The following is a 27,068-nucleotide window of genomic DNA, read 5'->3' on the forward strand; positions in this document are numbered from 1 at the left end:
TCAAAGACTCTTTAGGGTTCTCTATGGGGTTGGTGGCCGCAAATGACGGCCATAAGCCCCTTTAAATAGGTATCATACCCTGAAAATTAGGGCTTCATTAAACAGCATGGACTCACCGAGTCCGGACGCGAACCCGTGCCCAAAGCGCGATCATACTCGGTGAGTTTGAGCTCCAACTCGCCGAGTATCCTCACAAATCACCAAAAATTATAAGAATAAATAACACCTGGGAATCCGGGCTGTTACACCGAAAGTGGGGCAAGCTGGGCCCCAGTTTTATTGGTCCCTTTAGGGTTTTGGCCCGAGTGGGTCGGGTTGCTTACCGATTCGATCTCCCATCAGAGCTTAACTAGATCCACAACACTTTCCATGTTTCTCGGTCGAGGAAGTGTATTAGTGGATGAGTCAACAGTTGTACCCTTGGAGGATATTTAGGTTGATAGTAGCCTGAATTATATTGAGAGACCAGTTACGATCTTAGATCGAAAGACGAAGACCTTGAGGAACAAGGTGGTTCAGTTAGTGAAGGTGTAGTGGCAGCACCGAAAGCGTTTAGAGTGGACGTGGGAGACCGAGGAGGAGATGAGGGAGCATTATCCAGAGTTATTCTCAGATTCAGCAGCAGCAGACTTCGAGGGCGAAGTCTAAGACAAGTGGGAGAGGGTTGTAACGCCCCACTTCTGGTATGTGATTTAAATAAATTAATTTTCAATTCTTAAGGGGTACTCGACGAGTCTGTAGCCCAACTCGTCGAGTAGTGACGGGTTTTGCACACGTTTTAAGTTGGCTACTCGACGAGTCCATATTCTTGGACTTGGCGAGTCTGCCAGTCTGGATGAAACCCTAATTTCAAGGGTTTGCACCCTATTTAAACAATATTATGCGCCCCAAACCAACCTTCATCACCCTCAGAACGTCCCTTACTAAACCTCAGCCTCCCTTTAAGCGTTCTTGGAGTATTTCTCATTTTGTGGAGGATTTTGGTGCATTTTGAAGTTAGAAGAAGAAGAGAGAAGAGGGGTTTTCAATAGGAGCAAGGAAGATCTGAGTTTATTGTGTCATTCAAGTTTCCATTAATATATAAAGCTCGAATCTTTGCTTGTCATCATGTAGATCTCCTTAAAGGCTTGCTAGTTTTGTTTTTGAGCCATTTTCTAGACTCTGAGGTCGATTTAACGGTAGTTAAGATGAATGGGTTTCAGATCTAAGCATTTCAGGACTCCTTAAGCTCAACGTTGCCACCTTTATTGAGCTAAACACCCATTCCAAACCTAGATCTCCTCTTTTAGCTCTTTATTAGGCATTTTAGCTTCTTATGAGCATGCATGAACGTAAAGTTAGAACCTTTACGTGTGAAATCAGTCCTAGGAACCCAGATATATGAATTGAATGCATTGGAATCGAGCAAAATCGATTGTATAGTAATGGCATGCTTGGGACTTGGCGAGTTGTTCTTCAGACTCGACGAGTCGAGTCGCGAGTCCCCGATTTTTCCCCGTTTGAGAGTTTAGGGCGAATCAGTGAGTGAGAATGGACTCGGTGAGTTAGAGTTCAGATCTAGTGATGGAGGGACTCAACGGGTCTACGCCCTGACTCGACAAGTCCGGTCAACTGGAAGTTGACTTTGACCAAGGGTAAAATAGTCATTTTACCCTGGGAACAATTATTAGTATCTGATTTAGTGTTTATGGGATTGTAGCCGGAGAGTTTCGGAGCAGCAGTCAACCAGTTTTAGAGTCAGTATCTCAATTCTCAGCAACCAACATTACGAGGTGAGTCTTCCTTCTAGTAGGAAAGGGTCTACGACCACAATGCCAGCCCGTCTAGTTAGCAGTAGTTCCGGACTTCAGTCTGATGCATTAGTTAGAGTGCTTGATGTCTTTATGATTCAAGCATGTTTTACATGTTTTGTGTTATGTGTTCCGGGCTTCGGTCCGATGCAGTGTGCAGTATATGTGTTCATGCTAGTTGATATGTGTATGCTATGCTATGTTCGGTCAGTTACCAGACTTAGGTCCGATGCAGGGGACAAGGTCCCAGTCGGTTCCGGACTTCGGTCTGATGCAGTTTGTTTCGGACTTCGGTTTGATGCAGTTTGTTCCGAACTTCGGTTCGATGCAGGGGACGGGGTCCCAGTCAGTTCCGGGCTTCGGTCCGATGCAGTTCCCGGACTTCGGTCCGATGCAGAGGGCAAGGCCCTGGTTAGTTCCGGAATTCGGTCCGATGCAGTTTCCGGAATTCGGTCCGGTGTAGTGGGCAAGGCCCAATAGTTGTTTATATGTTATTGTATGGTATGTGGTAGTTTGGAGGAGCTCACTAAGCTTTGTGCTTACAGTTTCAGTTTTGGTTTCAGGTACTTCCGCTAGCAAAGAGAAGAACTCGGGTTGATGGCATCGCACACACCACAGATTCAGTTTTATCCTGGGAGTTTTATTCGGATATTTTGATATGATTGATACATATTTGTTTTGACACGGTTACTATGACTTTTGAGTTACTCATTCCATGATTCTTATTATATATGACATTTGATGATGTGATTTTTAGTAATATTAAAACAAACAAAAATTTGGGTCGTATTTTAGGTCGTTACAATAACAATCCAAAGGTCCGGCCTTGGTGCTTCGACCCGTAAGTACAGTGAGTAAAACTCACTTGTCGATCTGATCCATAGCTAATAAGGACCGACTTCGAATCTCATCTCTCTAACCGATACTTGTTTCCACCAAGTAACCAATTCCATCAAAATCCTAAAATACCCTCAAGGTCCAACTTGGTCAAAGTCCGTCAAGGTCAACATTCAATGTTGACTCCAACAATTCGTGTTGACTAAGAAACACGTCGTGTTCCACCTGCATCCAAGCAGTCGGGAAAATCCCGGCCAACACGTCGTGTTTACCGAAGTTCCAAAATCTTAATACATTAAGTCGTTTTCCTTGATTCCAAGAGCTTCAAATATCAGATCTAGTCCGAAATACGATCCATAAGGATAAAGTTTCCAACTTTATCTGGGACTACCCAAAAAGGTCCAACACCTAATTCATAAATCTTAAAATGCAAGGGCTTAACCAATAATCACTTAATCCTTAAGGTCTGAAATCTATCCTTTCCATAAGTGATTCTAACACCAAAACCATCTCAAAGACTGGTGCTTTTAAAACATACATGTCCAATGTATGTCTTGAACCCATATTGGGTCAAACTGAGGATTTATGACCTAATATCTATGCATGGCATCAAAACTTGATTAAAGACCAGATCCAAGACACTATTAGGTCACCTTGACCTAGAGATTCATAAAGTTGCAAACATTATGAGATCCAACCATTCCAAAATTCAAGAACAAGAATAAAAAGGGACAAAACCCAAGATCTAACAACTTCAAATGATAAATCGAGTCTTGGACACTTACAATAGTCCAGAAGAGTGCCAAACTGAAATTGGGGGCTTGCTTGTTGGATCTTTTCTTCCTTCCTCCACTTTCTTCCTTCTTTAGCTTCAAAAACACCAACTATCTAAAAAATCGGAGGGAAAGATGATTAGGGTTTCTTTCAGGGCTTGAGGGGATGATGGGGACTGAGGGTGAACAAACCCTAGCCTCTACATTCCTTTAAATAGGGAGCAAAACATGGAAGATTAGGGTTTCATCACTAGCCATCAACACGTTATGTTCCATGAGGCAGCAAGTCGTGTTGCCTTAATAAAATATGCACTTCCTCATATATGTACACACCGTGTTGGTTCCTCCAATACGTCGTGTCAAATTCTCAAAAGGTGATTCTTTCCCCAAAATTGTTTCTCAATTTTCGGATGTTACAACTCTCCCCCACTTAAATTATATTTTGTCCTAAAAAATATTCCTTACTATCTCATTTACCAAACTAAATGATCATGATTGGACTCCATGAATCCCAAAAACGACTGGGGAAATCACCTCGCTCTGATGACCACCCACCCTTACTGATGTCGAATCCAAAAATAGAAGATATTATGAGCCCTATCGAACCATAAATCTCAACCTTTCCTTAAGTCAACGAGTAACCAACTGCTACACCTGAAATTGAAAACCTTGAATAATGTTGACCTCCAAGACAAACATAACCAGTCAAAACTGCTCCCGCAAATACTCAACCGTACAACCCGAACCGAACAACCCATCTGGCCTGAACGAATTCACAGATACCCAAAAACATATACCCTCGACCACCTGCCAGATCCTTGATAAAAATCAACTCTAACACATGATGGCCTTCCATTGATCGAACCCATTCAAATCCGAATTCTCATACCGACGAACGAATCCTTATTCATACTGACATTAACTAATAAAGGACAACCATCACTACTCAGTTCCAAAACCAAGAATTCAATACTTTATCTGAAAAGAACCCAAACACATCGATTACGAATTTTCCACTAATCTTAATTCCATAAGATGCACCAAAAGTCTTTAATTAAACCGTTACTTCCTGATACGTCATTCCAACCATTGCTCCTATGAGTAGAGATGAAAATTCCAGGAATTCCACATTTGCCTCCAATCCTTGACAATTGAGGTGTACCCCATCATGTAAAACACTCGATGCATTAAGGAAGAAATTTTGATTTGAGACCTCATGACCACTTCCCAACCTTGCCAATCAACCCCTCATAAAAGCTATCGGGAAAAAGGGTTATAATGCAACATTTAGAGAGATTTTCTTATATACGATTGATACTCCCAACAACCTTTAATTGTTTCTTTTCCAAACCAACTGATTGTGTGTCTCCCGACTTCCATTAATGCACCAATACCGAAAAGTACAATACTCGAATGAACCCAACAATCATGATCACTGGGCCCACAACCTATGTCTGGTATACCCTTACAAGGTCCTCATCATAGATACGGATTGCCACCGATATTACATCGATCCTGATGTCATTACATCATTCACCTGGTGCACCGGGCCTAAAGATACTCACCTCATTCCATTGCCTTATAGGGCCATAAATAACGTCCCTCTCGATGTCAACCGAGCAGAACAATGTCGAAATTTAACCACACACAATTCCTTTCACAAAACAACTTGCTACCAATGCAAAATCCTGCGAAATCTTGGTTGCCTACGACCCAATAACAGGATAACAATTGCACCCTTGATCCAACTCAAAGGCTATCACCCAGAAGAACCATGCAAATAATTCGATCCAAACCGGAATGTTATCTTGTCCAGCCCACATACACACAATGAAATACCACGATGCATACCCTTAGGTAAACTATAACCTCATCCAAAAAGGGCATAAATACTAAAGCTCAATCAAACGACCAACCTCAATCGTTAACGGAAGACACCCTCATGGTTGATCGAAACAATATTCCATACTTGATTGAGACTGAATAGGTTCCACGAATACGTAACCAACTTGAGAAGACTTCTAAAGTGATCCTGAGTGTCACCAAACCCAACCCTGCTATGAACTAAAATTTTATATCGCCATTAAGGGTAAGCATACCCAGAGACCAGATGAACATAAAACATACTAATCTTGAGGATATGTGGACACATCCATAGAACTTCAACTGCCACAACTCAAATCCTTCAGAGAACCTTCACTGAAAGACAAACAATGTGACCAATAATCGTGAACGTACCAAATTCCGAAACTGATTCCTTAATCGATCTCTTCCCAAGCTAGATTATAATTAGAAATCCATACCACCAAATGGCAATTTCCTTCCATCGCCGATTTCCATCCTAAGTAATCCCAGCGGCTCCTTATCTATCCATGAGCACCCCCCAAAAAAGAAACAATAGTTGCAACGAGCTCCTTGATTACCCACCTTTATATACATCTTCATTGGCTAGACCCTAAATTAAGATCCTACACACTCACGCCGCATAACCCAAAAGACATTCTTCAACACCACAAATCCGAAAATGTCCATGATCCACCAAGCAGAATACCCAGTTCTCCCCCGCTTAGGGTTCGAACTACCATACACAGGTGTTATAACCAAACCATAACTCGAACCGGATCAACCATGTATAACCACCTCTGACCTTGGAATGCATAACATACGCAGTGCGACCTTCCAGATAAGGATCGAGCAAATCCTAAGAGAATCTTGAATTTCAGCTGAAGACCTTTGAACTTCCCAATCATTACCACTTAACATTGAGGATCCCTTACAAGAGCATAAACCAATATCGACTTATGATCCAAAACATACACTCATTGCTTGTAATTCCAACCGCCAATCCGTTACCTAACCTACCTATCACCCAAAAACATGGACCCTTGATCATATCACCAACATCCATATCATATCAACCCATATGCACACTACCGCGTTAACAATCTGTCTCCACACATCTCGACCAACAATCCCCATGCTGGGTTTACATACCAACACTGAAATTCACAAGCCTGATCACTCCTCCTCCGAACCCGAAAGACTGAAATCACAAAATTGTTGCTATTGATAGCGACATACCAAACCATCAATCAACCATTGTACTTCCAACTACAATCCCCAAACCTATCATAACGGTTGATCTATCCTTGAGTCCCGCGACTCGAATGCACGACCTTGAGCAAAACCCTCGAGATCTCAAAACCAGCCAACTCATATAGGTCTGCACCAACCAATCCAAACCAATTTCGCTACTGGGGCCGAACAATCACCGAACCCATCCCCATGCATGAGAGAGATTTTGAACAGCACCCTGTGAGCATTCAGCCTTCAATTTGACTTATTTCTTCCGTTTTAAGCTGTTATCGACCAAGGGAAGGCTCGTGATGGTACGGATGACCATATAAGCATTGAAAAATGTGGTTTTCACTTATCAAGAGTTTTGAGAGAGATTGGTAGAGATTTTGAGAGAGATTTGGGGGAGATAAAGATAGAGTGGGAGAGATTGAGAGAGACTTTGCATGTAGCCCTCGCTAGTGTTTGGCCCCGTAATTCAAGGTTCGTAACCCCATTATGCCTTGTTATGAGTGTTTTACACCCCCGAATGGTGCTTAATAGTGCTTTATAGAGTCATTACATCACTCACCCTGGCTAGGGTTTAGAATTTATGAACATTTGAAACTTTTGAGTGACACTTTGTATTATGATAGAAAGTTGTACATTAGAAAGCATGAAATAAACCCTATCGTACAAGCACTATCCGAGTTTAGCAGTTTGACCCGTTGACTTTGGTTGACTTGACTTGACCAGAATTTGACGGTTGTCACATTCAGCAGGTTCATAGTAGGCTCCAGATAGCTCAGAGTTGGCAAAAGAGTTATGTCGACCGACGCTCGTCGGATTTAGAGTTCTAGGTGGGAGATATGGTTCTCCTGAAGGTGTCACGTTGGAAACGTGTCATCTGATTCAGAAAGAGGGGAAAGCTAGGCCCCAAGTATATTGGTCCTTTTTAGGGTTTTGGCTTGGGTGGGTCGGGTTGCATATCGCTTGGATCTTCCAAATAAGCTCAGTTAGATTCATAACACATTCCATGTATCTCATATGCGGACATGCTTAGTGGATGATTCTGTAGTGGTACCATTGGAGGATATTCAGGTGGATGACCGTGTGAACTATATTGAGAGACCGGTGACGATTATTAACTGGAAGATGAAAACCTTGAGAAACAGGGTTGTTGAGTTGGTAAAGGTGGAATGGTAGCACCACAAGGATTCAAAGTGGACTTAGGAGCCGGATGATGAGATGAGGGAGCACCACCCGAAATTCTTTGGAGCAACGGACTTCGAGGATGACGTCTAATTCAAGTGGGGGGTAACTGTAACACTTGAATTTGGTATGTTTTCTTTTACGCCCTTCGTATTTTAAATGTTGCATTTTGTCCTTGTGGCTAGTACGCGGGGGCGTACCATAGTGTACGCTTAGCGTACTAGCGAGGGAGTGATCATGGGTTCGAGCCTCGTACGCTGGGCATACGAGGGTTATGCTAAGTGTAATCTGGATAGCTTGAAACCCTAATTTTTAGGGTTTAACCCCTATATAAGCTCATTAAGTCCCATAAGTTTGGTCTCTTATCAGCCTCCATATGCCCTAAACCCTAAATTTCGATCCTTAACCATCATTTTGTATCTTTGAGCTATTGAGAAGTAAAGTTGGTGTTTTATTACTCATTTTGAAGGAATAGAAGAAGATTGAAGGTGCATTACTTGGTGTGAAGCTTAGAGATCCAGAATTATCCTTCCTTTTGCAAGTCATTTGAGGTATAAAGATCTTATCTTGACAACTCCTTGTATGGATCTTCTTTTGGACTTGTTTATGGAGATTTTAGTCCCTTTTGGTTGGCGCTTGTGAGCTAGGGTCATTTCAGAAGCCTAACCTTATAGATCTGGGCATTTTGGGGTCCCCTTGTTCGTAAAGATGCAAGCGTGGAAGTGTTTATGGACCGATGCATGTGTTAAGACCCATTGTTAAGTTATTTAGAGCTCTAAAACCCCATTAAGCCATGCATGCACATAAAGTTGGCAACTTTACGTGGTAAACCACCTTAGAGAAGTCAAATATAGGTTTTGGGTCAAAGTCTTAACCAAATAAGTGTTGAATAATGAAGGTTGGCAAAGCTGAGGAATACGTTGGGCGTACAAGCTAATACGTCACGTGTACAAGCCTCCGTGCGATACGCTTAATGTACGGGTTGAGTACCCCCCACGTACTCAGTGGTTGGGCTTCATAAGGTTTAGGCTCACGATATTGGGTCATGATTGGACTATGGATGATTATGGCCTTGTTGGACCATCAAAATGCTATTTTGAGTTAAAAAGGTTTATTGGATATTGGTCGAAGGCCCATAAAAAGGGGTTTGGGCCCAAATTGGAAAGTTGGGCCATAATTGGGCTTTGGGTAATTATTGTGGAATTTGGGCTTTTTGGATATTTAGATTGGGCTTTGGCCTTGGGCCAAGTTAGGGAAGGGTAAAAATGTCTTTTTTTAATCCTAGTTTGGACTTTTAGTCTGTTGGGATCCAATTATTAATTAGGTGTTATTTTATAATTGTTAGCGCGATGATTTTAGCGTGCCAGCAGGCATGGATTCTTTCTGTGAGATTCGACAGTGTGAGGTGAGTTTCCTCACCATGTTTAGCGGGTTTAAGGCATCAATGCCGACCCATGATCAGTGATGCTAAGATACTAGATGTCTGTATGACTCTTGTATGTGTATGTGCTTATATTATTTATATGTTGGGTGGGGCCTGTTATACTCAGTGGGTGGGTCCCGATATGTGAGTTTGGGCGGGGCCCGTTATACTTAGTGGGCGGGGCTTGTTATGCGAGTGTAGACGGGGTCCGATACACTCATTGGGCAGGGCCCGCTATGTATTTATTTATGTATGACATGTGGTATGTTGGGGAACTCACTAAGCGTTGTGATTACGATTTTCAGGTTATGTTTCAAGTACTTGTGGTTCCAAAGGGAAGAGCCCGAGATGATCGTAGAATGCACACCACCTCGTTCCGCATTTTATGATTTACTCTGATATGATATGACGATTGATACATTTGTTTTATCTAGATCTTTATGATGATGTTTTTGGGATATTGGTTTTATTAATTTAAAAATGATTTTTTTGGTCTTATTTTTGGGATGTTACAGTATTCCAGTCCAATGACTGATTGGACAATTACATGTTTTTACCTGTCTTAATGCGTGTGGTATTTTGGGAAAACTTACTAAGCTTTATGCTTACCCAATTGCTGTTGTTTTCAGGTATCATCAATTCGTGGGAAAACAAAGACGTGACTGTACACACTCATCAGTAGCATTGATGATTCAACGTTATTATATTACTTTGATTTTCGATAAATGTAACTTGGAATAAATGATTTTCGTAGCTTTTATTTTAAAAATGAACAGTTTCACCTTAATTAAAAATGAAAAATTTTTGGTGGTAAAAATGAGACGTTACAAAATCGTTGTTGTACCTTATTTCCGGTCCGACTGATTCAAACTGCTTTTTAAAAAATTCAAAATTTATATGGTTAAATCATAAAAAGAAAACACTCTTAAAGTAAACAAATTTCAAATTATTATAGTTTTGTAGAACTTAATGTTATTGTAGCGTTTTTTGTTATTAAATTTTTTTAATGGGTATATTAAAAAAATGTTCTTGCGTTTGATTTCGTTTTAAATTAAAATTGGTCTTTTAAAATTCATGTGACCACTAAAATTGAGTTTTATAAACATTTATTGCCATAAAGTTTACAAAATATATAGAAAAAAGTTTTAAATACAAGAATTTAAATAAATTGTCAATAATCATTCCATATAATTTTCATAAAATTAATATCTACTATAATAAATGAATGTTTTTTTTGCCACATGTCCTATTCTCTTTCATTTGGACACATGTTATTTTCTAACATTTTTAAATTTTCTATTTTACACTTGTCATTTTATTGTATTTTTCATTTTATTAAATTAAAATTCCACATTTAATATGTAAGATAATATATATGTATGTATTTATTAGAAATAATTTATATATGTAACGTATCTAATACATTAAAGCCTCTTTAATTTTAATAATTCAAAAGATTCCTCATTTTTCTTATAAATTCAAACTTTTCAAATTGTTAAAATTTCATATTTAATTTTTTTTAAATAAACCCATGTAATACATGAGTCTCACACCTAGTGTTATATGAAACACGGAATATATATATATATATATATATATATATATATATATATATATATATATATATATATATATATATATATATATATATATATATATATATATATATATATATGACAAAAGGAAGGAACAAAAATTGAGGCATATATATACAATATCAAAAGGAAAAAGGAACTAAATTTGAGAAAAATAAAATAAAAAATATAGTTTCATAGACTTTAACCTGCATTATTTAGAAAACAAGTGGATTAAGATAAACTTTAAATGTATAACAAACATAATAATACATGTATGAATTAGGAATGGTAAGATTTGGTGGCCAAATGTTATATGGGTTTCTTAACCCAACTTATCCTTCTATCGAACCGGATAAACTCGAAGAAAAATTAGAGCATATCAGCTATTTTTCAAAGGCCAATGGCAAGCCATATTATTGTAAAAAGGCTTTGGAACCCTCAAATGAGTCCCCTATTTACATACACATGATTATTATGTATTTTAAGTTAAACTATTTAAATAGAATAAATCAAATTAAATATATATATATATATATATATATATATATATATTTTGTTAGTATTTGATTATTATATAAACTAATAATAGTTTGTATTTAGAATATGAGTTATTATACTTATTTTAATAATTATAAATAATTAAAATATTAATATATATTAAAAAGTATTAAGGCAGTGAAATTGGCGAAGACCTTCAAAAAGCGCGGGAAAAAAGTGAAATTGGCGCCACAATGCTAATCGGATCTTAAATTACTCTTTTTCGATCAAACATCTTCACCTTCGATACTCGGAGCATCAGTCACTGTTCTCCAGTTTATCGTCGCTTGGTATAACTTCTGAATGATTATACCGATTCTTCTGAAAAGCTAAAACCCTAAATATACAGAAGCTATGGAAAATCTGTCGTTCATATGCGGTGGTCTTGGAATCATTGAAGAGGATGACGATGCCAATCAGATCGGGTACACTCCAGGAGAATACTGTCTAGGTACAATTTTTCTTTGCTGACACTCAAATACTTTCAGCTATACATTTTATGAGTTAATTTGCGTACACAATGATATCCATAGTTCGATAATTATTTTAATCGCTGTAATCGATGGGCAGATAATTTGAAGGATTTGCTGAGATTTCTAAGGCGAGACAATCCAGAGACTCGAGAAGTGTTCAAACAAGTTTGTAAATGGAACATAGTGGGTAAAGATATATTGCCCATAATCCAACACCGTCAAAATGATACCACGTTGTTGCTAAATGCAGGTAATTACTTACGTCTTTGACTATTGGTTTATAGTTATCTATCAAACGAGTCCAATTTCAATATTAGAAATTCAAAATTGACATTAATCCCATCTGTTTGGTAAAATGACATTGCTCATCAAATACCCTAAATTCTCTTAATACAAAATTGAGATATCTTGTGCTCATCATTATGTTCGGCAAACATGTAACTTTGAAATGAAATTTGACTAAAAGCTGAATCTTTCTGATTAACTATTGCAGTGAAGGTTTTGGTGTTTCTTACAATGCCAATTGATCCAACATCTAAAGATATACCACAACAGATTGAATATCTTTGGGGTTTGAAGTCCATGATCACTTCCAGTCATGCTATCCCAGTGATAGTTACCCTTCTTGAAAGCCCACTTGAACATTTGGAAGGGTATGTAGTATGCACACCAAGTTTGGAACTTGTGATGCATTCATTTTTTACACATTAATGAATTATTTTTTATGCTTGAAACAGGGATTCATTCACAGAGGATGACTGGAAACTGGTGCAGCTGGTAGTCACTTTATTTCGCAACATTTTAGCTGTTCAAGACATCACCACACAACAGAGAGTTGCTGGATTAGCTTCTGAATTTGTACTTCTTAGAGATCGATTCTTGGAATTGTTGTTTGAAGAGAATGTGATGGATTTGATTTTAGTTTTAACACAACATGTTGGTGGTTCCTCTGGTGTTTTTCGCCAAGATAATTTGCTTTTATTAGAGACATTCTATTACATATATAAGTGCCAAGTTCCTGAGCTAATTGCAAGAGCTCATGTAGATGCTTCCATGAAGGTGGTTGGTTATTCTTGTAAATTGTAATCATTTAAATCATTTCTATTAATGTTTCCACTTTATTGTAACTTTCTGTTCATTGGTTCATCAGGTGGAGGGAGAAGCAGAAGCTACTGCCACTGATCTTAAGTCTTTAATGGAAGAGGAAAAAGAAAAAAGAAGGCAAACAATGCTTTTAAATATCGGTGCTCGATCAAAGTTCAGTGGATCATTCACCCGAGTTACTATGGTAAAAGCTTTTCATGTAGTTGTGGATCTATTCAGATATTCATTACTAACTTCATCAATTGGATTTATATACAGGATGGTTCCAAAGTTTTAGTTAAAGGAAACCCTTGTTCTGATTCTCATGATTCATTGCTTAAAGGTCATAAAAACCAGCGTGATTCATCAAAAAAGATGCCATGGGAGAGTGGAAGAATGCCAACAACAAACAAGAATATCCTTCGGTTGCTCCATGATTTTACTAATCAGTTCCTGTTAGGAGGGTATAATGGTAATTACTGTATTCTCAATGAAACTATCTGTTGTTATCCGTGGTGTCATTACTCATTACTAATCATTCCATATGTAATTCTCAACAGTGTTAATGCAGTCAATACGTGAGGATATTGAGAAAGAACACCATGCTATTGAAAACAGCGATGTTGTTATATTCTTTCAGGTTGCTGAATTTATTATGTCTTTCCAGAATCACAAGTTACTTGCTTCAAAGGTGAGATCTTTATTAATGGTTTCATCTCAAAAAGGCTTGAAAATATATATTTCTTTAATGGGTTTTTGATGCTTTAACAGCCTGATGCTGAAGTCAATGTATCTGAGTCTTCTAAAGATCATGATGCTGAAAGCACATTGTTTGAAGGAAACATATGTGGGTCAATTTCTGAAACAATGAATGAGCCAATGTTTCTACTTGTTGTATCAAAGTGGCGTTCTGCATTTGATGGTTTGAAGGAGACAAATGACTACAAGTTTCTTTCTGCTGCTGGATCTCTCATGAAAATAATGGTGTGGTTTTTGATTCTTTCTTTCTTAAAATGATTCTTGGAGCTTTAGTTAAAATTACTAACTGTTTTTTCCTCTGTTTTTGCAGATAAACATGTTAGATTTGGTTCTTAAGATGTCACCAGATGATTCTAGGGAGCCTCAAACTGCACGTGTTCTTCTTTACAAGTTATTTTATGATCAGACAGATCAAGGGATGACTTACTTCCTGTTTAATTTGATCAAGACATTTAATGCACACAAACAACCAAAAAGGTTGGTTCTTTTTCTCTTATTGAGTCTCTTGAAACAGGGAGTTTTTTGTCTCAACTTTTTAAGTTGAGGTGGTTGAGAACTAATAAAGAAAACCTAAGAAATAATTCAGAAAAACACGACTTCTTACAGTTTCTATATCACAAGTCAATTATAGAAAACATAAGTAAGCATGTATAATCAACAAGTAATGAATACATGCTTCTTAAAGCAAAGGGGTCTTGCTTAAAAAGTGCAAATTGTTACTTAAAATGACATTTTTTGCAAATAGAACAGTAGAATCAATATTGCTAATTTTTGTTTAATTCATCAGTTTCTTACAATTTTATCTTGTTTGTCTATCAGTGATCTTGCTGATTTGGTTGAAACAATTCATATAGTCATACGACTGATGGAAAATCTTCAATCACGTGGTACTTTGAGGGTATGTTCATTTCAAGATTTTTTTTCTACATAATTTTGAAATGTTTTTGGCTTTTCTTTTACAATAAAATTGGGATGTGCTTGTATGTATATATGTTATTCTATTATTGCTATGAATACATTTTTTTTATGTGTTAGGTTTCTAAAAAGTCAAGGAGGAAAAGAAAGAAGAAACCCTCAACCACTAATAAAGATGCAAATACTGCAGATCAAATTCCCATTCAAAACAAGGATCTTGTTCATGATGATGAAAAAACTGAAAATGTGAGCATTCCAGAAAAAGAAACTTCACCAAGTTTAAAAGCTGATAAGATTGGAGATGATGATGGTGATGATGACATCATCCATGAAGAATCTGATAAGCCTGATGCAAATAAAGAGGAAACTGAAGGAAACAATGATTATGTGTTGGATGAATCTTCTGATGATGATGATGATGAGGAAGAACAAGATGCAAGAAATGAAGTTGACTTTAAGGCATCTTCATTGGTTTCTTCTCTTGCAAACAACACCATTATCCAAAATTTATGTTGGCTGTTGAAGTTTTACAAAAGCAATTCTGTTAGAACAAATCATTACATTATATCTGCACTAACAAGAATTTGTCAAGATCTGGAACTTTCTCCTATGCTATACCAGGTAAAACCTTCAATTAATTGAAAAATCAAAATTAGCAAGAATTGTAATCTACAGTGTTAAATTCAAGAAATAGCAATTTTCTTTCATTCTTTTATTAATTTTAACAAAATCTACCCAATTATAGCATTGTCATTGAATTATAAAGTATATTGTGTATTGAAAAATCTACCTAATTATAGCAATGTCAGTTTTCATTACTATAATTGAATAGATTTTTTCAAATACATGAAAAAGTTTGTAATAAAAAGAAATGAGAGTAAGAATAATACACAAATAAACACTTTACTTCCATTTTTCAACATATAAGGCTCTAATAAGAAAAAAAACTTGAAATAATTGATTTTTTTTTTTTTTTTTTTTTTTTTTGCAGTTATCGCTTCTTATGATATTTCACACCATTCTAGAAGAGCAGAAGTCAAGTCCATTAAAAGAACACAAGAACATTGTTTTATTTCTTACAGATTTAATTAGGAGAATGCTGAGAAAAATGAAGAGTAATCCTCTTCTTTTTGTGGAAATTCTTTTCTGGAAGTCCCGTAAAGAATGTCATTATATAAACTGTGAATCAATGCTACAAGATTTTGGCAGAAATGGGTATACAAAAAGAGGAAATGACAATAATACCCATAATGGAAATGACAATGACAATGACAATGTTGGTGGAAATGGATATGGATATGGATATGTTAAAAAAAGCATGGCTGATGCACTTGGTGATGATGAAGCTGATGTTGTGATTCCACCTTGGAGAGATACAGATAGAGATGATGACCAGAGGTAAGAACAAACAGATGACCTTTTTTATTGTGCAAAAAGATGAAAATACCCTCATCCTGTAATTAATTTATATAATTGTTTTTTAAGTGAGGAAAATGGAGAAGGGACAGAAAACTTTATTCAAAGAACTGAAACAGTGGAAAATCCTGTAAAAGCACGAAAAAGATTGAAGCCACTTGTTCTTAATGATGAGCTGGAAGAAAAGCTGAAGGACCTTTTTGAGAAGTAAGTGTTTTACAATATTTTTTTTTTTTTTTTCTTTCTAAATAAAACAAATATCTATATATTGAAATATGGTGATTCATTGTAGATATAAAGAGCTTCCAGATTGCAGTCAACGTATAGTAACAGAACTTAATTTGGAAGTTTCATCAGCTCAAGTTTCAAAAAAACTTAAAGAATTGGGATTAAAATTTCCACCAAAAAAGCGAACGATTAATAAAGATATTCATGAAAAAGACATGGATGCATCACTTCAACAACCTTCGTAAGTAGTTATGATAATAATAGTGCAAAATTTATTTTAATATCGTTTATGAATTTAATACAATAAGATTGCTAATCCCTGTTTTTCTTTTTTCTTAGATTTGTCAGAAAAAGAGTACGTGCATTTAATGAAGATCAAGAAATGAAGATCAGAGCTTTATTTGAACAGTAAGTTCCTGAATTTATTTAAAGCATTAACAAAGTTTTCCAAGGCTATTTAATGAGACAAGGAGGGTATTTTCGTCTTTTATACAAACAACAGATCAAGAGCGAGTCCCTGTCCCATCTTTTGTCATGAGAAGGGCATTAACGTCTTTTCCACATCCCACTTTGTTCCATCTTATCAAATAGAACAAAAAGTTGCTATTTACAGCGAGACAAGGAGGGTTTTTACGTCTTTTTCCACATCCCATCTTGTTCCATCTTACTAAATGCACGCCAAACTTGGGCTTTTATAATGTATGTGGATTAGTAATATAAATTTAAAAAAAATTTGAAAATGTTTTTTTGTTAAAAAAAAGGTTTAAAGATCACAAGAAATGCAGTCACATGATTGCAAGTGCACTAGAAGGTGACGTGGCATTCACAGCAGCACAAATTACACGTAAGCTGACACAACTTGGCTTGCGTGTCAAGAAACAAAAGTCAAATGATAAAATGAACTTGAGAGATGATGATGATGTTTCAGATGGTGAAACACTTTTATCACTAAAGAAAAGGTACTTTTTTTTATTTTAGCATATTCTATTACTTGTCATTTTTTTTCTTAAATAAATATATAAATATTTTTTTTTACTTTAATATTAGGAGCAAGAATAAGGTCTCAATTGAGAAAACACAAGACAACATTTCAGATGATGACAAGGTTGTACTAAGTGCATCTTTTAAGAGAAAAAAGAAGCAAAATACTGTCACAAATGAGGGAACACCATATGGAAATAATAACCAATTATTAGATGATGATGTTGATAATGATGATGATGATGATGTTGTTTTAAGCTCGGCTTTCAGGTAAAAATAAAATCCATCTTTCCTTTTTCACAAATAGGTATAATTGGAACTAATTTACTTTGATTTCAGGAGCAAAAAGAAGCATACTAAGGTTACAACTGAGGAGACACCCAATGATGATGATGATGATGATGATGTTAAAGTTGTGAAGAAGAGGTTGTCACATAAAAGAGGCAATTTAGTTGATGACAAGAATAGTGAAGAAGAAGAAGTTGTGAATGGTGAAGAGGAAGATGTGATGATGAGTGAAAGTGTTAATCATATGGATGATGATGAACTTAATGATGAATTGGTTGATGATGAAGTAATGGATTTAGGAAACAATGAAAGTCCTGTTATGTCTCAAAAAAGTGGAGGTGTGAGGCGAAAGTTGAGAATGATCATAGATGATGAAGATTGAAGAGATCATAATCGTTCATTGGTAAAAGTATAAAAATGTTGCTATGTTTTTTGTATTTAATTTTAACTGGTGATGTGTATATTAAGTCAAAACTCTTTACGTATTTTCTAGTTTATTTCTTTTTATTTCCACATGTGTTGTCATATTAGCAATTGTTTTTTAGTTATTGTCTACGAGGGAGTATTTCATCCATACTTTATTTAGCGAAAAAAATAAAAAGTAGTTCATTAAAATGATCAAATATTGGTGGCTCATGTATCAAGCTGGTCACCTTTTTTTTGTCAAATGAACACTTTAAATACTTAGCATTGGACGATGTTTATGTATCGATTTGAGAGAGAGAATGATTGAAAAGGATATTCTTATTCACTTACTTAACAAGTTAGTTAGAAGTTTTGATGTATGTCTCACTTATTCTTGATAGCTAAAGCAATAAGACTTTCAACCGTTGTAAATTTGACCACAGGGGAAAAAGTTTCATGGTAGTTTATACCCTCTTTCTGTGTAAAACCTTTAGCAACTAGTTTGACCTTGTGCCTTTCAATAGAGCCACACACCTTTAGCAACTAGTTTGACCTTGTGCCTTTCAATAGAGCCATCAGCACGATACTTGACTTTATAAACCCATCTACAAGCGATTGGTCTTTTCCCTTTTGGTAGTTTAACAATGTCCCATGTGCCATTAGCTTGCAAAGTATCTAACTTAAGTTTCATTGCATCTTACCAATGAGGAATCCCTTTAGCTTGATGATAAAAAGCTGGTTCAGGATTAATAGTAGAAGTATGAAAAGCATAGGTCTTAAGAGAAATGGGAAAAAAATGGTATTTTTGGAATTTATGGATTTACACAATAATTGGTAATTGTATGAGCACAGAAAGCAAGATCAGCAGTGGAAGTAACATTGTTGCAAATGTAATCTTGCAAATAAGATGGTGGTCCACGAATTCTAGTAGTTCTCCTTGGGACTTGATCATTACTACCATGATCAACAGAGGATGCTGAAGTAGGTGATGTAGAAGGAGAAATGTCTTGTTCATTCATAGGCATGTAAGATGGTGGATTGTGTTGGAGAGAAGAATCTTTGAGGCTATGAAGTGGGAAAATGTTCTAAAAAATTCCTCATCTCGTGAACCTATGATTGTTTTGGCAATGAGATTAAGTAATTTATAGGCTTTTTGACCAAATGGATAACCTATAAAAACACATGGATGAGCTTTACTCATAAATTTGTCACGCCCAGCTAGAATTGATGAAGCAAAACACAAACATCCAAAAGTTTTAAGAAAATCCCATGAGGGTGTTGTATTAAAATGGAGTCTTGTTATGAAGGACACTAGATGGTGTGCGATTAATCAAGTATATTGCAGTTTCCACACATTCTCCCCAAAAACCAATCCCAACTCCTGATTGAAAATATAGTGCTCTTGCTACTTCCAAAATATGTCTACGCTTTCTCTCAACCAATACGTTTTGTTGAGGTGTGTAAGAAGTAGACTTCTGATGCAATATGCCCTGTTCTTGAAAGTATAATTGTCAAGAATTACTGGAACCAAGCTCCATTGCATTATCAGTTCGAACACATTTACCACAACATTAAATTGAGTTTTAATCATTTGAATGAAAGCTTGAAGAAAGTAAAAGCATAACTCTTTTGATTAATTAAATAAAACCATGTATGATGTGTGAAGTTATCAACAATGGTTAAAAAGTACTTAACCATTATGGGTGTGATGTTTATAAGGTCCCTGTACATCCACATGTATTAAGTCAAATGGAGATTTATAAGTAGAACCACTATGTGGGAAAGGCAATCTAGATTGCTTAGCTTGAGCACAAATCAAACAATGTTCAATAGAAGCATCATTGGCATGTGAAGAAAGAGACAATAAGGATTTGAGTTTCAACAAAGGTACATGCCCAAATCTGTTATGCCACAACATATTACTGGGACAAGAACTGAATACATGAGAAAGTGTTATAGGAAACAAACTAGAAACAGAAATACAATAAGAAAGATTGTGTTTAAGATGATGAAAATCAAAAACATATCGATCATTGATTCTTTTCCTCAGAATCCCAAGAGCTATGCTACTCTTCGATGAGGGGTCCTGCATGAGACAATTCTCATCAGTAAACAAAACAACGGTTTGTAGTTGACAATTGAGTTTTGTAACAGAAACAAGATTGTACTGAAATGATGGAACAAATAATACATTCTGCAAAACAATAGAATCATGAATTTTGAAACCTCCATAATGAGAGATGGAAAGATGATTACCATTAGGCAGCCCAATTGAATGAGGCTGTGGAAATTTAGACATGGAAAAGAAAAGATCACTGTTAGAGCACATATGATTTGTGGCTCCAATATCAATTATGAAAGATAAATATGGCTGAAGGTATGCAGAAGATTTATACACATTAGAAGAAAATGTGCAAAAGAAAAGGGTTTTCCATCAACATTCATGGTGCCTTCTGTCACAAATGAGTTGACAAAATAAGAAACAGATGGCTGGACATTTGCTTGATTGAGTAATTAAATGAGCTGTTGATATTGTTCTTGAGAAAGAGCGTAACACTCCAATTCATGTATTACTCTTTAGACCCTTGAAAAGGAAAGGATGGCATAAAAGGTCCCTTAGTACGCGGGGCATACTCCAGGAGTACGCTTAGCGTACTAAGGATGCATGATCGCGGAAGGTGGCCGCGTACGCAGGGCATGCGTATAGGTACATGGGGCATATGCGACAGAGGGCCAAAAACCAAATTCTCGGACTTGACACCTATTTAAACACCCTTAAGCCTCTTGGACTAAACCCTAGTTAGCCTCCCTAGTCTTATTTCACCATTCTACACCAGAGATAAGTTGTGAAAGTGTTTTTGAGCTTAAGGAGTGTATTTGTGGTCATTTTAGTGTCCATTCAAGAAGAAGGAGTTTCTAAGCAAGCTTGGAGTAACATTGGGCTTCAAGGATCTGCATCTAGTTCACATTGAAGAGCTTATGGAGGTATAAAGTGTGACAACCCGAAATTTTATTCCGTTATTGTAAACCACTTCTGTTAATAAAATTTATTTTTTATAAGATTTCCGTCAACTTCTTGGGTTAATTAAATCAACTAGGGTTATTGTTATAACTACATGCGTGTCGGAAAATGAAATATTGCGCGAAAAACTCACGATTCCCTCGAAAAAAAACGACGAGTTCACGGCCAAGGCGAGTTTACGGCCGTAAACTCGTGTACGGCTATAAACTCTGTTTGCGGTCAGTGCCAGGTGGACTCCCACCCCTGGCCGTAAAATCACCCTATATAAGGGATGAGTAACCTTCATTTCATCCCTTTCACACTCTAAGAAACTTTGTCTCTCTACTCTCTCTCTCTCTCTCTCTAAAATTTAGAGTTTGATCAAGAACCCTCAAGAATGTAAGTGATGCTTCACCTTTCTTGTGTATTAATCCCATTCTAGTGATGAATCCATGTTTCATTCCATATAACTTCATCATTGCTAGATGTTCTCTCTCACCAAGAACACCAAGAACACACACTAGTGTTTGGTGGCGAAAACCTCATTCCAAGCCTCTTACAGTAAGTAACTTTCATCTATGCTTGATATCCACTAGAAATCATTAGTTTATCACCTAAAAATCGACCTAAATCATGAACTCGAAATGGGTTTACGGCCGTAAACCCATGTGTACGGCCGTACACCCTTCAATGACCGTAAACTCCATTTTAGGTCGATTATTGGCCTTTAAACCCTACTTTGAGCTTTGCACAAGGCTTAGAATAATTCCAAGAGGCTAGAAAGGACCCTAAAACAACTAAAATCACACATCTCGTCAAGTGTTTACGGCCGTAAACCCTTGGGTCGCAAACCCAGTTCACGGCCTTAAACTCCCTTTACGGCCGTAAACAACTCTTTCGTGGGAAAAAGCCTGTTTTCCTCGATCCAACCAATTCCCGATAACATTCCTTAACCAAAACCAAGTGTTTATCTAATACTTTATCTAACGATATCGCTAATTTAAATACACATATGTATTTATTTGATATTAGGATTCCGTTAAGTGCAACATACATCAACTCAAGGATCGTCCAGTTCTATCCTCTGCATCCAACCAACAGTGAGTTCATACCCTACGCTTTTCCGAGTTTTTCAGGTTTTCAAGGGGGGGGGGGGGGGAATACAAACCAAACATAAAAGTTTTCATAATTTAAAAACTGATGCAATTACAACGGTTTTCTATCAAACATTTAGATATATTTATCGCTTTTGTAGTATGCAGAGCATAAGGACGTTTTCTAATTATAACTGCATAGTTTTCAAAACAGTTCATGAACGTAACTAAACATTCAAACTATAATAGGTATAGTTTGGGATTTCATTACCAGTCTTACATATTCAAACTTCATGCAAAATCAGACATATAAACTATGTTGGATTTAGTTTATCCATTAGTACGAGTACAAACCTAGAGTGTCTTGCTAAATAATTATTTTTGTATAATTATTCATACCCTACACTGTTACAAACGATCTCGAACTCGAGAACAACCGAACGATACGTAAACTAGTTAATACAAGATTGTGAGACTCATCTTCGTTATACCCCCCGGGGGTACTAATAAATCCTCACCGTTAGTATAACCAGAGTCTCCTGGAGGGAGAGCGTGAAATTTGTGAATAGATGTATTTGGGACCGACAATCCCACACCTGAAATGTTAGCTACAGTTAGGCGGGCACGTCTAGGGTGACAAATTTTGTAATCGTGCGACGCCTGAAGAAACGTCAAGGAGGTCACAGGTCATATTAATATGGTTATACGACTCACAATGAGTATAAACTAACCTTTGTTTACGGGATTTCATTTTTCTGTAGTTTTATTTTAATTAATAAAACTACATATCTACATACTGATGGTAACCAGGGTTTTCAAACGGAATATACTCTTCATACAAACATGTTAGAAAATATGGGATATTTTTTTGGTAAACATGCATTCATATTTCAGAACCTGATCACAACGGTTTTCGATACAAACGACATTTTACTTATAATGAAAAGAAACCATTTGTACAAACTCAGTGACTAGTTTTCCATATAAAAACATGCTTATGAACTCACCAGCTTTATGCTGATACATTTTCAAAATCGCTTGTATTCTCAGGGCAACTATAGACAGGTACATTCGCCAGCTTTTGGAGAAGACGGAGCATTTTGGAGTCTCGTCTTAATCTTTTGTTTATATCGATGTATACAAACTATGTTCTCTAACAGATGTAAATATTCATATTGTAATGTAATGGTTGTGTTTAATTTAATTGATATGCTACGATTGTTGTGATACTACGTATGACGTCACCCGCCCCCGTACGTTTCCGCCGTTGTTTTTCTGACGGTTCCGGGGTGTGACAGATTGGTATCAGAGCTATTGTTTATAGTGTACTAAGTATACCGAACCTTACATGGTATACAAGTATAAACACAAAGGGCCGAAGCGCTCTGAACTAAAAGCATACTTTAAAAATATAAGTATTTTTACTAAAAGTATACAAGTATACCTACATACCAGAAAAAATATCATAGTAGAACAAAACAAATGTATTTGGATGTTGGATACTGCGGTTAAACCTGTGCAGTTATGTAATCATGTCTAGGGTCAATATAGCCTGATCAACTATATTCATTCGAGACATGACTAACACGTGCTTGGGAGTGACTGTGGTGTTGCAGCAGGCCTAAAACTTACCAAGTATTCCTACCACAAGATATCAATAGAACAAAACATTCAACAAAAATACTATAGGAGTATTTTAGTCAGATCCGAATACATTGTAGAGATTCACTTCAAGTGTTGCTACTCATTCTTTCTTAGCGATAGATTACTTGTTTTAATACTCTCTCCTGTTTATTGCTTAGTAGAACACTTTATCTATCAGATAGAGATACACCTTGTTTCATATCTCTTGATTCTAAAGTAAAAAGGGACTTATCATATTCTTCTTCCTGATATAGAATAAGATAGCCCCAAAGAAAAGACCCAACAAAAAGAACAACAATTCCTCGACGGATCCAACACCACCACCACCTCCTCACTTCGATCCCGCTATGTTCCAAGCAGCCGTTACTGCCGCTGTGACTGCTGCTTTATCACAAATAAATTCTGGTGGTTGTGGTGGTTGCGGGAGTGGTAATCATTCTCAAAGTCTTGAAGGAAGTCAAGGGCATCAGAAGGAGTGCTCATATAAGGACTTCATGAATGCAAAACCCACATCTTTCGACGGTACTGGAGGTGTTATTTCCCTAACTCGATGGTTCGAGAAGATCGAGTCTATCTTTGAGATTTGCTCTTGTTCTGAAGCTAACAAGGTGAAATTCGCTGCTTGCACTTTCACCAACAGAGCACTGACCTGGTGAAATAGTCGGGTTAAATCCTTAACCCTGCCAGTAGGAAATGCTATGGGTTGGGAGAGTCTGAAGGAACTCATGCTTGCTGAGTACTGCCCTCGGGGCAAAATGCAGAAGTTGGAACACGAACTCTGGAACCTAAAAATGAAGGGTTCCGATATTGCTGGCTACACTTCTAGGTTTGAAGACCGAGCATTTCTTTGCCCGGGAATGCTCACCTTGGAAGGCAAAAAGATAGAGAGATACATTTTGGGGATTGACACCCCCAACTCAAGGGAATGTCTTGGCTGCCAGGCCAAATACTTTTGATAGCGCCAAGTGTCTGCCGCAGACTCTCATAGATCACGACGTTGGTCTTGACAAAGTGACAGCCGCTCCCGAGCCAGCAAAAGAGAGTGGCGAAAAGAGAAAGTTCTAGAAGCAGCGAAGAGGTCAATCTTCGCAGGAACCTTCCAAGAAACAACAGACCTTGGAAGACATGTTGGGAGCATGTGTCATTGATTTCGGTAAATCGTGGGACATCCATTTGCCCTTGGTCGAATTCTCCTACAACAACAGTTATCATACCAGCATCAAGGTTGCGCCATTTGAAGCCCTCTATGGCCGTAAGTGCAGATCCCCTCTGTGCTGGGCCGAGGTGGGAGACACACAGCTGGCCAATGGACAAGTCCCCAACAACACTCTCACTGGTCCAGAAATCATCCGCGAAACCACTGAGAAGATCATACAAATTCGGGAGCGACTAAAAGCTTCACGAGATCGACAAAATAGCTACGCCGACATACGACGAAAACCCTTGGAGTTCCAGGTCGGAGACCGTGTTCTGCTGAAGGTCTCGCCCTTGAAAGGCATGATACGCGTTGGAAAGCGTGTAAAGCTAAATCCAAGATATATAGGACCCTTTGAGATCCTTGCTAGGATTGGTCCTGAAGCCTACAAACTCCGTTTACCTCTAGAGCTTAGTAATGTTCATCCTGTCTTCCATGTTTCAAATCTTAAGAAGTGCTTATCCGATGAAACCCTTGTTATCCCTCTCGATGAGATTGAAATCAACAAGAACCTTAATTTCGTGGAAGAACCGGTCGAAATCATGGATAGAGAAATTAAACGAACAAAACAAAGTCGCATTCCGATAGTGAAGGTTCGCTGGAATGCCAAGCGGGGACCCGAATTCACTTAGGAGCGCGAAGATCAGATGAAACAGAAATATCCACATCTCTTTCCAAATCCATGATTTGTATTCCATACTCGAATTTCGGGACGAAATTGGACGAAATTCCCTCTAACGAGGGGATGATGTGACAACCCGAAATTTTATTCCGTTATTGTAAACCACTTCTGTTAATAAAATTTAATTTTTATAAATTTTTCCGTCAACTTCTTGGGTTAAGTAAATCAACTAGGGTTATTGTTATAACTACATGTATGTCGGAAAACAAAATATCGCGCGAAAAACTCACGATTCCCTCGAAAAAAACGACGAGTTCACGGCCAAGGCAAGTTTACGGCCGTAAACTTGTGTACGACCGTAAACTCTGTTTGCGGTCAGTGCCAGGTGGACCCCCACCCTTGGCCGTAAAATCACCCTATATAAGGGATGAGTAACCTTCATTTCATCCCTTTCACACTCTAAGAAACTTTGTCTCTCTACTCTCTCTCTCTCTCTCTCTCTAAAATTTAGAGTTTGATCAAGAACCCTCAAGAATGTAAGTGATGCTTCACCTTTCTTGTGTATTAATCCCATTCTAGTGATGAATCCATGTTTCATTCCATATAACTTCATCATTGATAGATGTTCTCTCTCACCAAGAACACCAAGAACACACACTAGTGTTTGGTGGTGAAAACCTCATTCCAAGCCTCTTACAGTAACTTTCATCTATGCTTGATATCCACTAGAAATCATTAGTTTATCACCTAAAAATCGACCTAAATCATGAACTCGAAATGGGTTTACGGCCGTAAACCCATGTGTACGGCCGTACACCCTTCAATGACCGTAAACTCCATTTTAGGTCGATTATTGGCCTTTAAACCCTACTTTGAGCTTTGCACAAGGCTTAGAATAATTCCAAGAGGCTAGAAAGGACCCTAAAACAACTAAAATCACATATCTCGTCAAGTGTTTACGACCGTAAACCCTTGGGTCGCAAACCCAGTTCACGGCCTTAAACTCCCTTTACGGCCGTAAACAACTCTTTCGTGGGAAAAAGCCTGTTTTCCTCGATCCAACCAATTCCCGATAACATTACTTAACCAAAACCAAGTGTTTATCTAACACTTATCTAACGATATCGCTAATTTAAATACACATACGTATTTATTTGATATTAGGATTCCGTTAAGTGCAACATACATCAACTCAAGGATCGTCCAGTTCTATCTTCTGCATCCAACCAACAGTGAGTTCATACCCTATGCTTTTCCAAGTTTTTCAGGTTTTCAAGGGGGGGGGGGGGGGGGAATACAAACCAAACATAAAAGTTTTCATAACTAAAAAACTGATGCAATTACAACGGTTTTCTATAAAACATTTAGATATATTTATCGCTTTTGTAGTATGCAGAGCATAAGGACGTTTTCTAATTATAACTGCATAGTTTTCAAAACAGTTCATGAACGTAACTAAACATTCAAACTATAATAGGTATAGTTTAGGATTTCATTACCAGTCTTACATATTCAAACTTCATGCAAAATCAAACATATAAACTATGTTGGATTTAGTTTATCCATTAGTACGAGTACAAACCTAGAGTGTCTTGCTAAATAATTATTTTTGTATAATTATTCATACTCTACTTTGTTACAAACGATCTCAAACTCGAGAACTACCGAACGATATGTAAACTAGTTAATACAAGATTGTGAGACTCATCTTCGTTATACCCCCCGGGGTACTAATAAATCCTCACCGGTAGTATAATCAGA

The 27,068-nt window shown here is 37.2% G+C and overlaps 1 protein-coding gene across 1 annotated transcript; it reads left to right on the forward strand.

The window, feature by feature from the left end:
* The first annotated feature begins 11,382 nt into the window (after positions 1 to 11,382).
* Positions 11,383 to 17,859, forward strand: LOC111917539 (uncharacterized). Its single transcript, XM_023913215.3, has 18 exons — positions 11,383 to 11,654; positions 11,774 to 11,926; positions 12,170 to 12,329; positions 12,414 to 12,735; positions 12,827 to 12,964; positions 13,039 to 13,231; positions 13,320 to 13,450; positions 13,531 to 13,743; positions 13,829 to 13,995; positions 14,338 to 14,416; positions 14,554 to 15,054; positions 15,425 to 15,831; positions 15,919 to 16,056; positions 16,142 to 16,318; positions 16,417 to 16,485; positions 16,839 to 17,036; positions 17,125 to 17,328; positions 17,398 to 17,859. Exons 1-18 carry the CDS (start codon positions 11,558 to 11,560, stop codon positions 17,726 to 17,728), a joined length of 3,678 nt encoding a protein of 1,225 aa, XP_023768983.2. The 5' UTR covers positions 11,383 to 11,557; the 3' UTR covers positions 17,729 to 17,859.
* Positions 17,860 to 27,068: the final 9,209 nt, after the last annotated feature.

Source organism: Lactuca sativa, chromosome 5 (assembly GCF_002870075.4).
Source record: "Lactuca sativa cultivar Salinas chromosome 5, Lsat_Salinas_v11, whole genome shotgun sequence".
Classification (NCBI taxonomy): Eukaryota; Viridiplantae; Streptophyta; class Magnoliopsida; order Asterales; family Asteraceae; genus Lactuca; species Lactuca sativa.

What these genes read in the sequence shown, in the direction of transcription:
- LOC111917539 (XM_023913215.3), top strand. Translation starts at nt 11,558, where the DNA reads ATGGAAAATCTGTCGTTCATATGCGGTGGTCTTGGAATCATTGAAGAG. An exon ending in TCCAGGAGAATACTGTCTAG is followed by an intron (nt 11,655 to 11,773) that starts GTACAATTTTTC and finishes ATCGATGGGCAG; the next exon opens with ATAATTTGAAGGATTTGCTG. An exon ending in CTTTTATCACTAAAGAAAAG is followed by an intron (nt 17,037 to 17,124) that starts GTACTTTTTTTT and finishes CTTTAATATTAG; the next exon opens with GAGCAAGAATAAGGTCTCAA.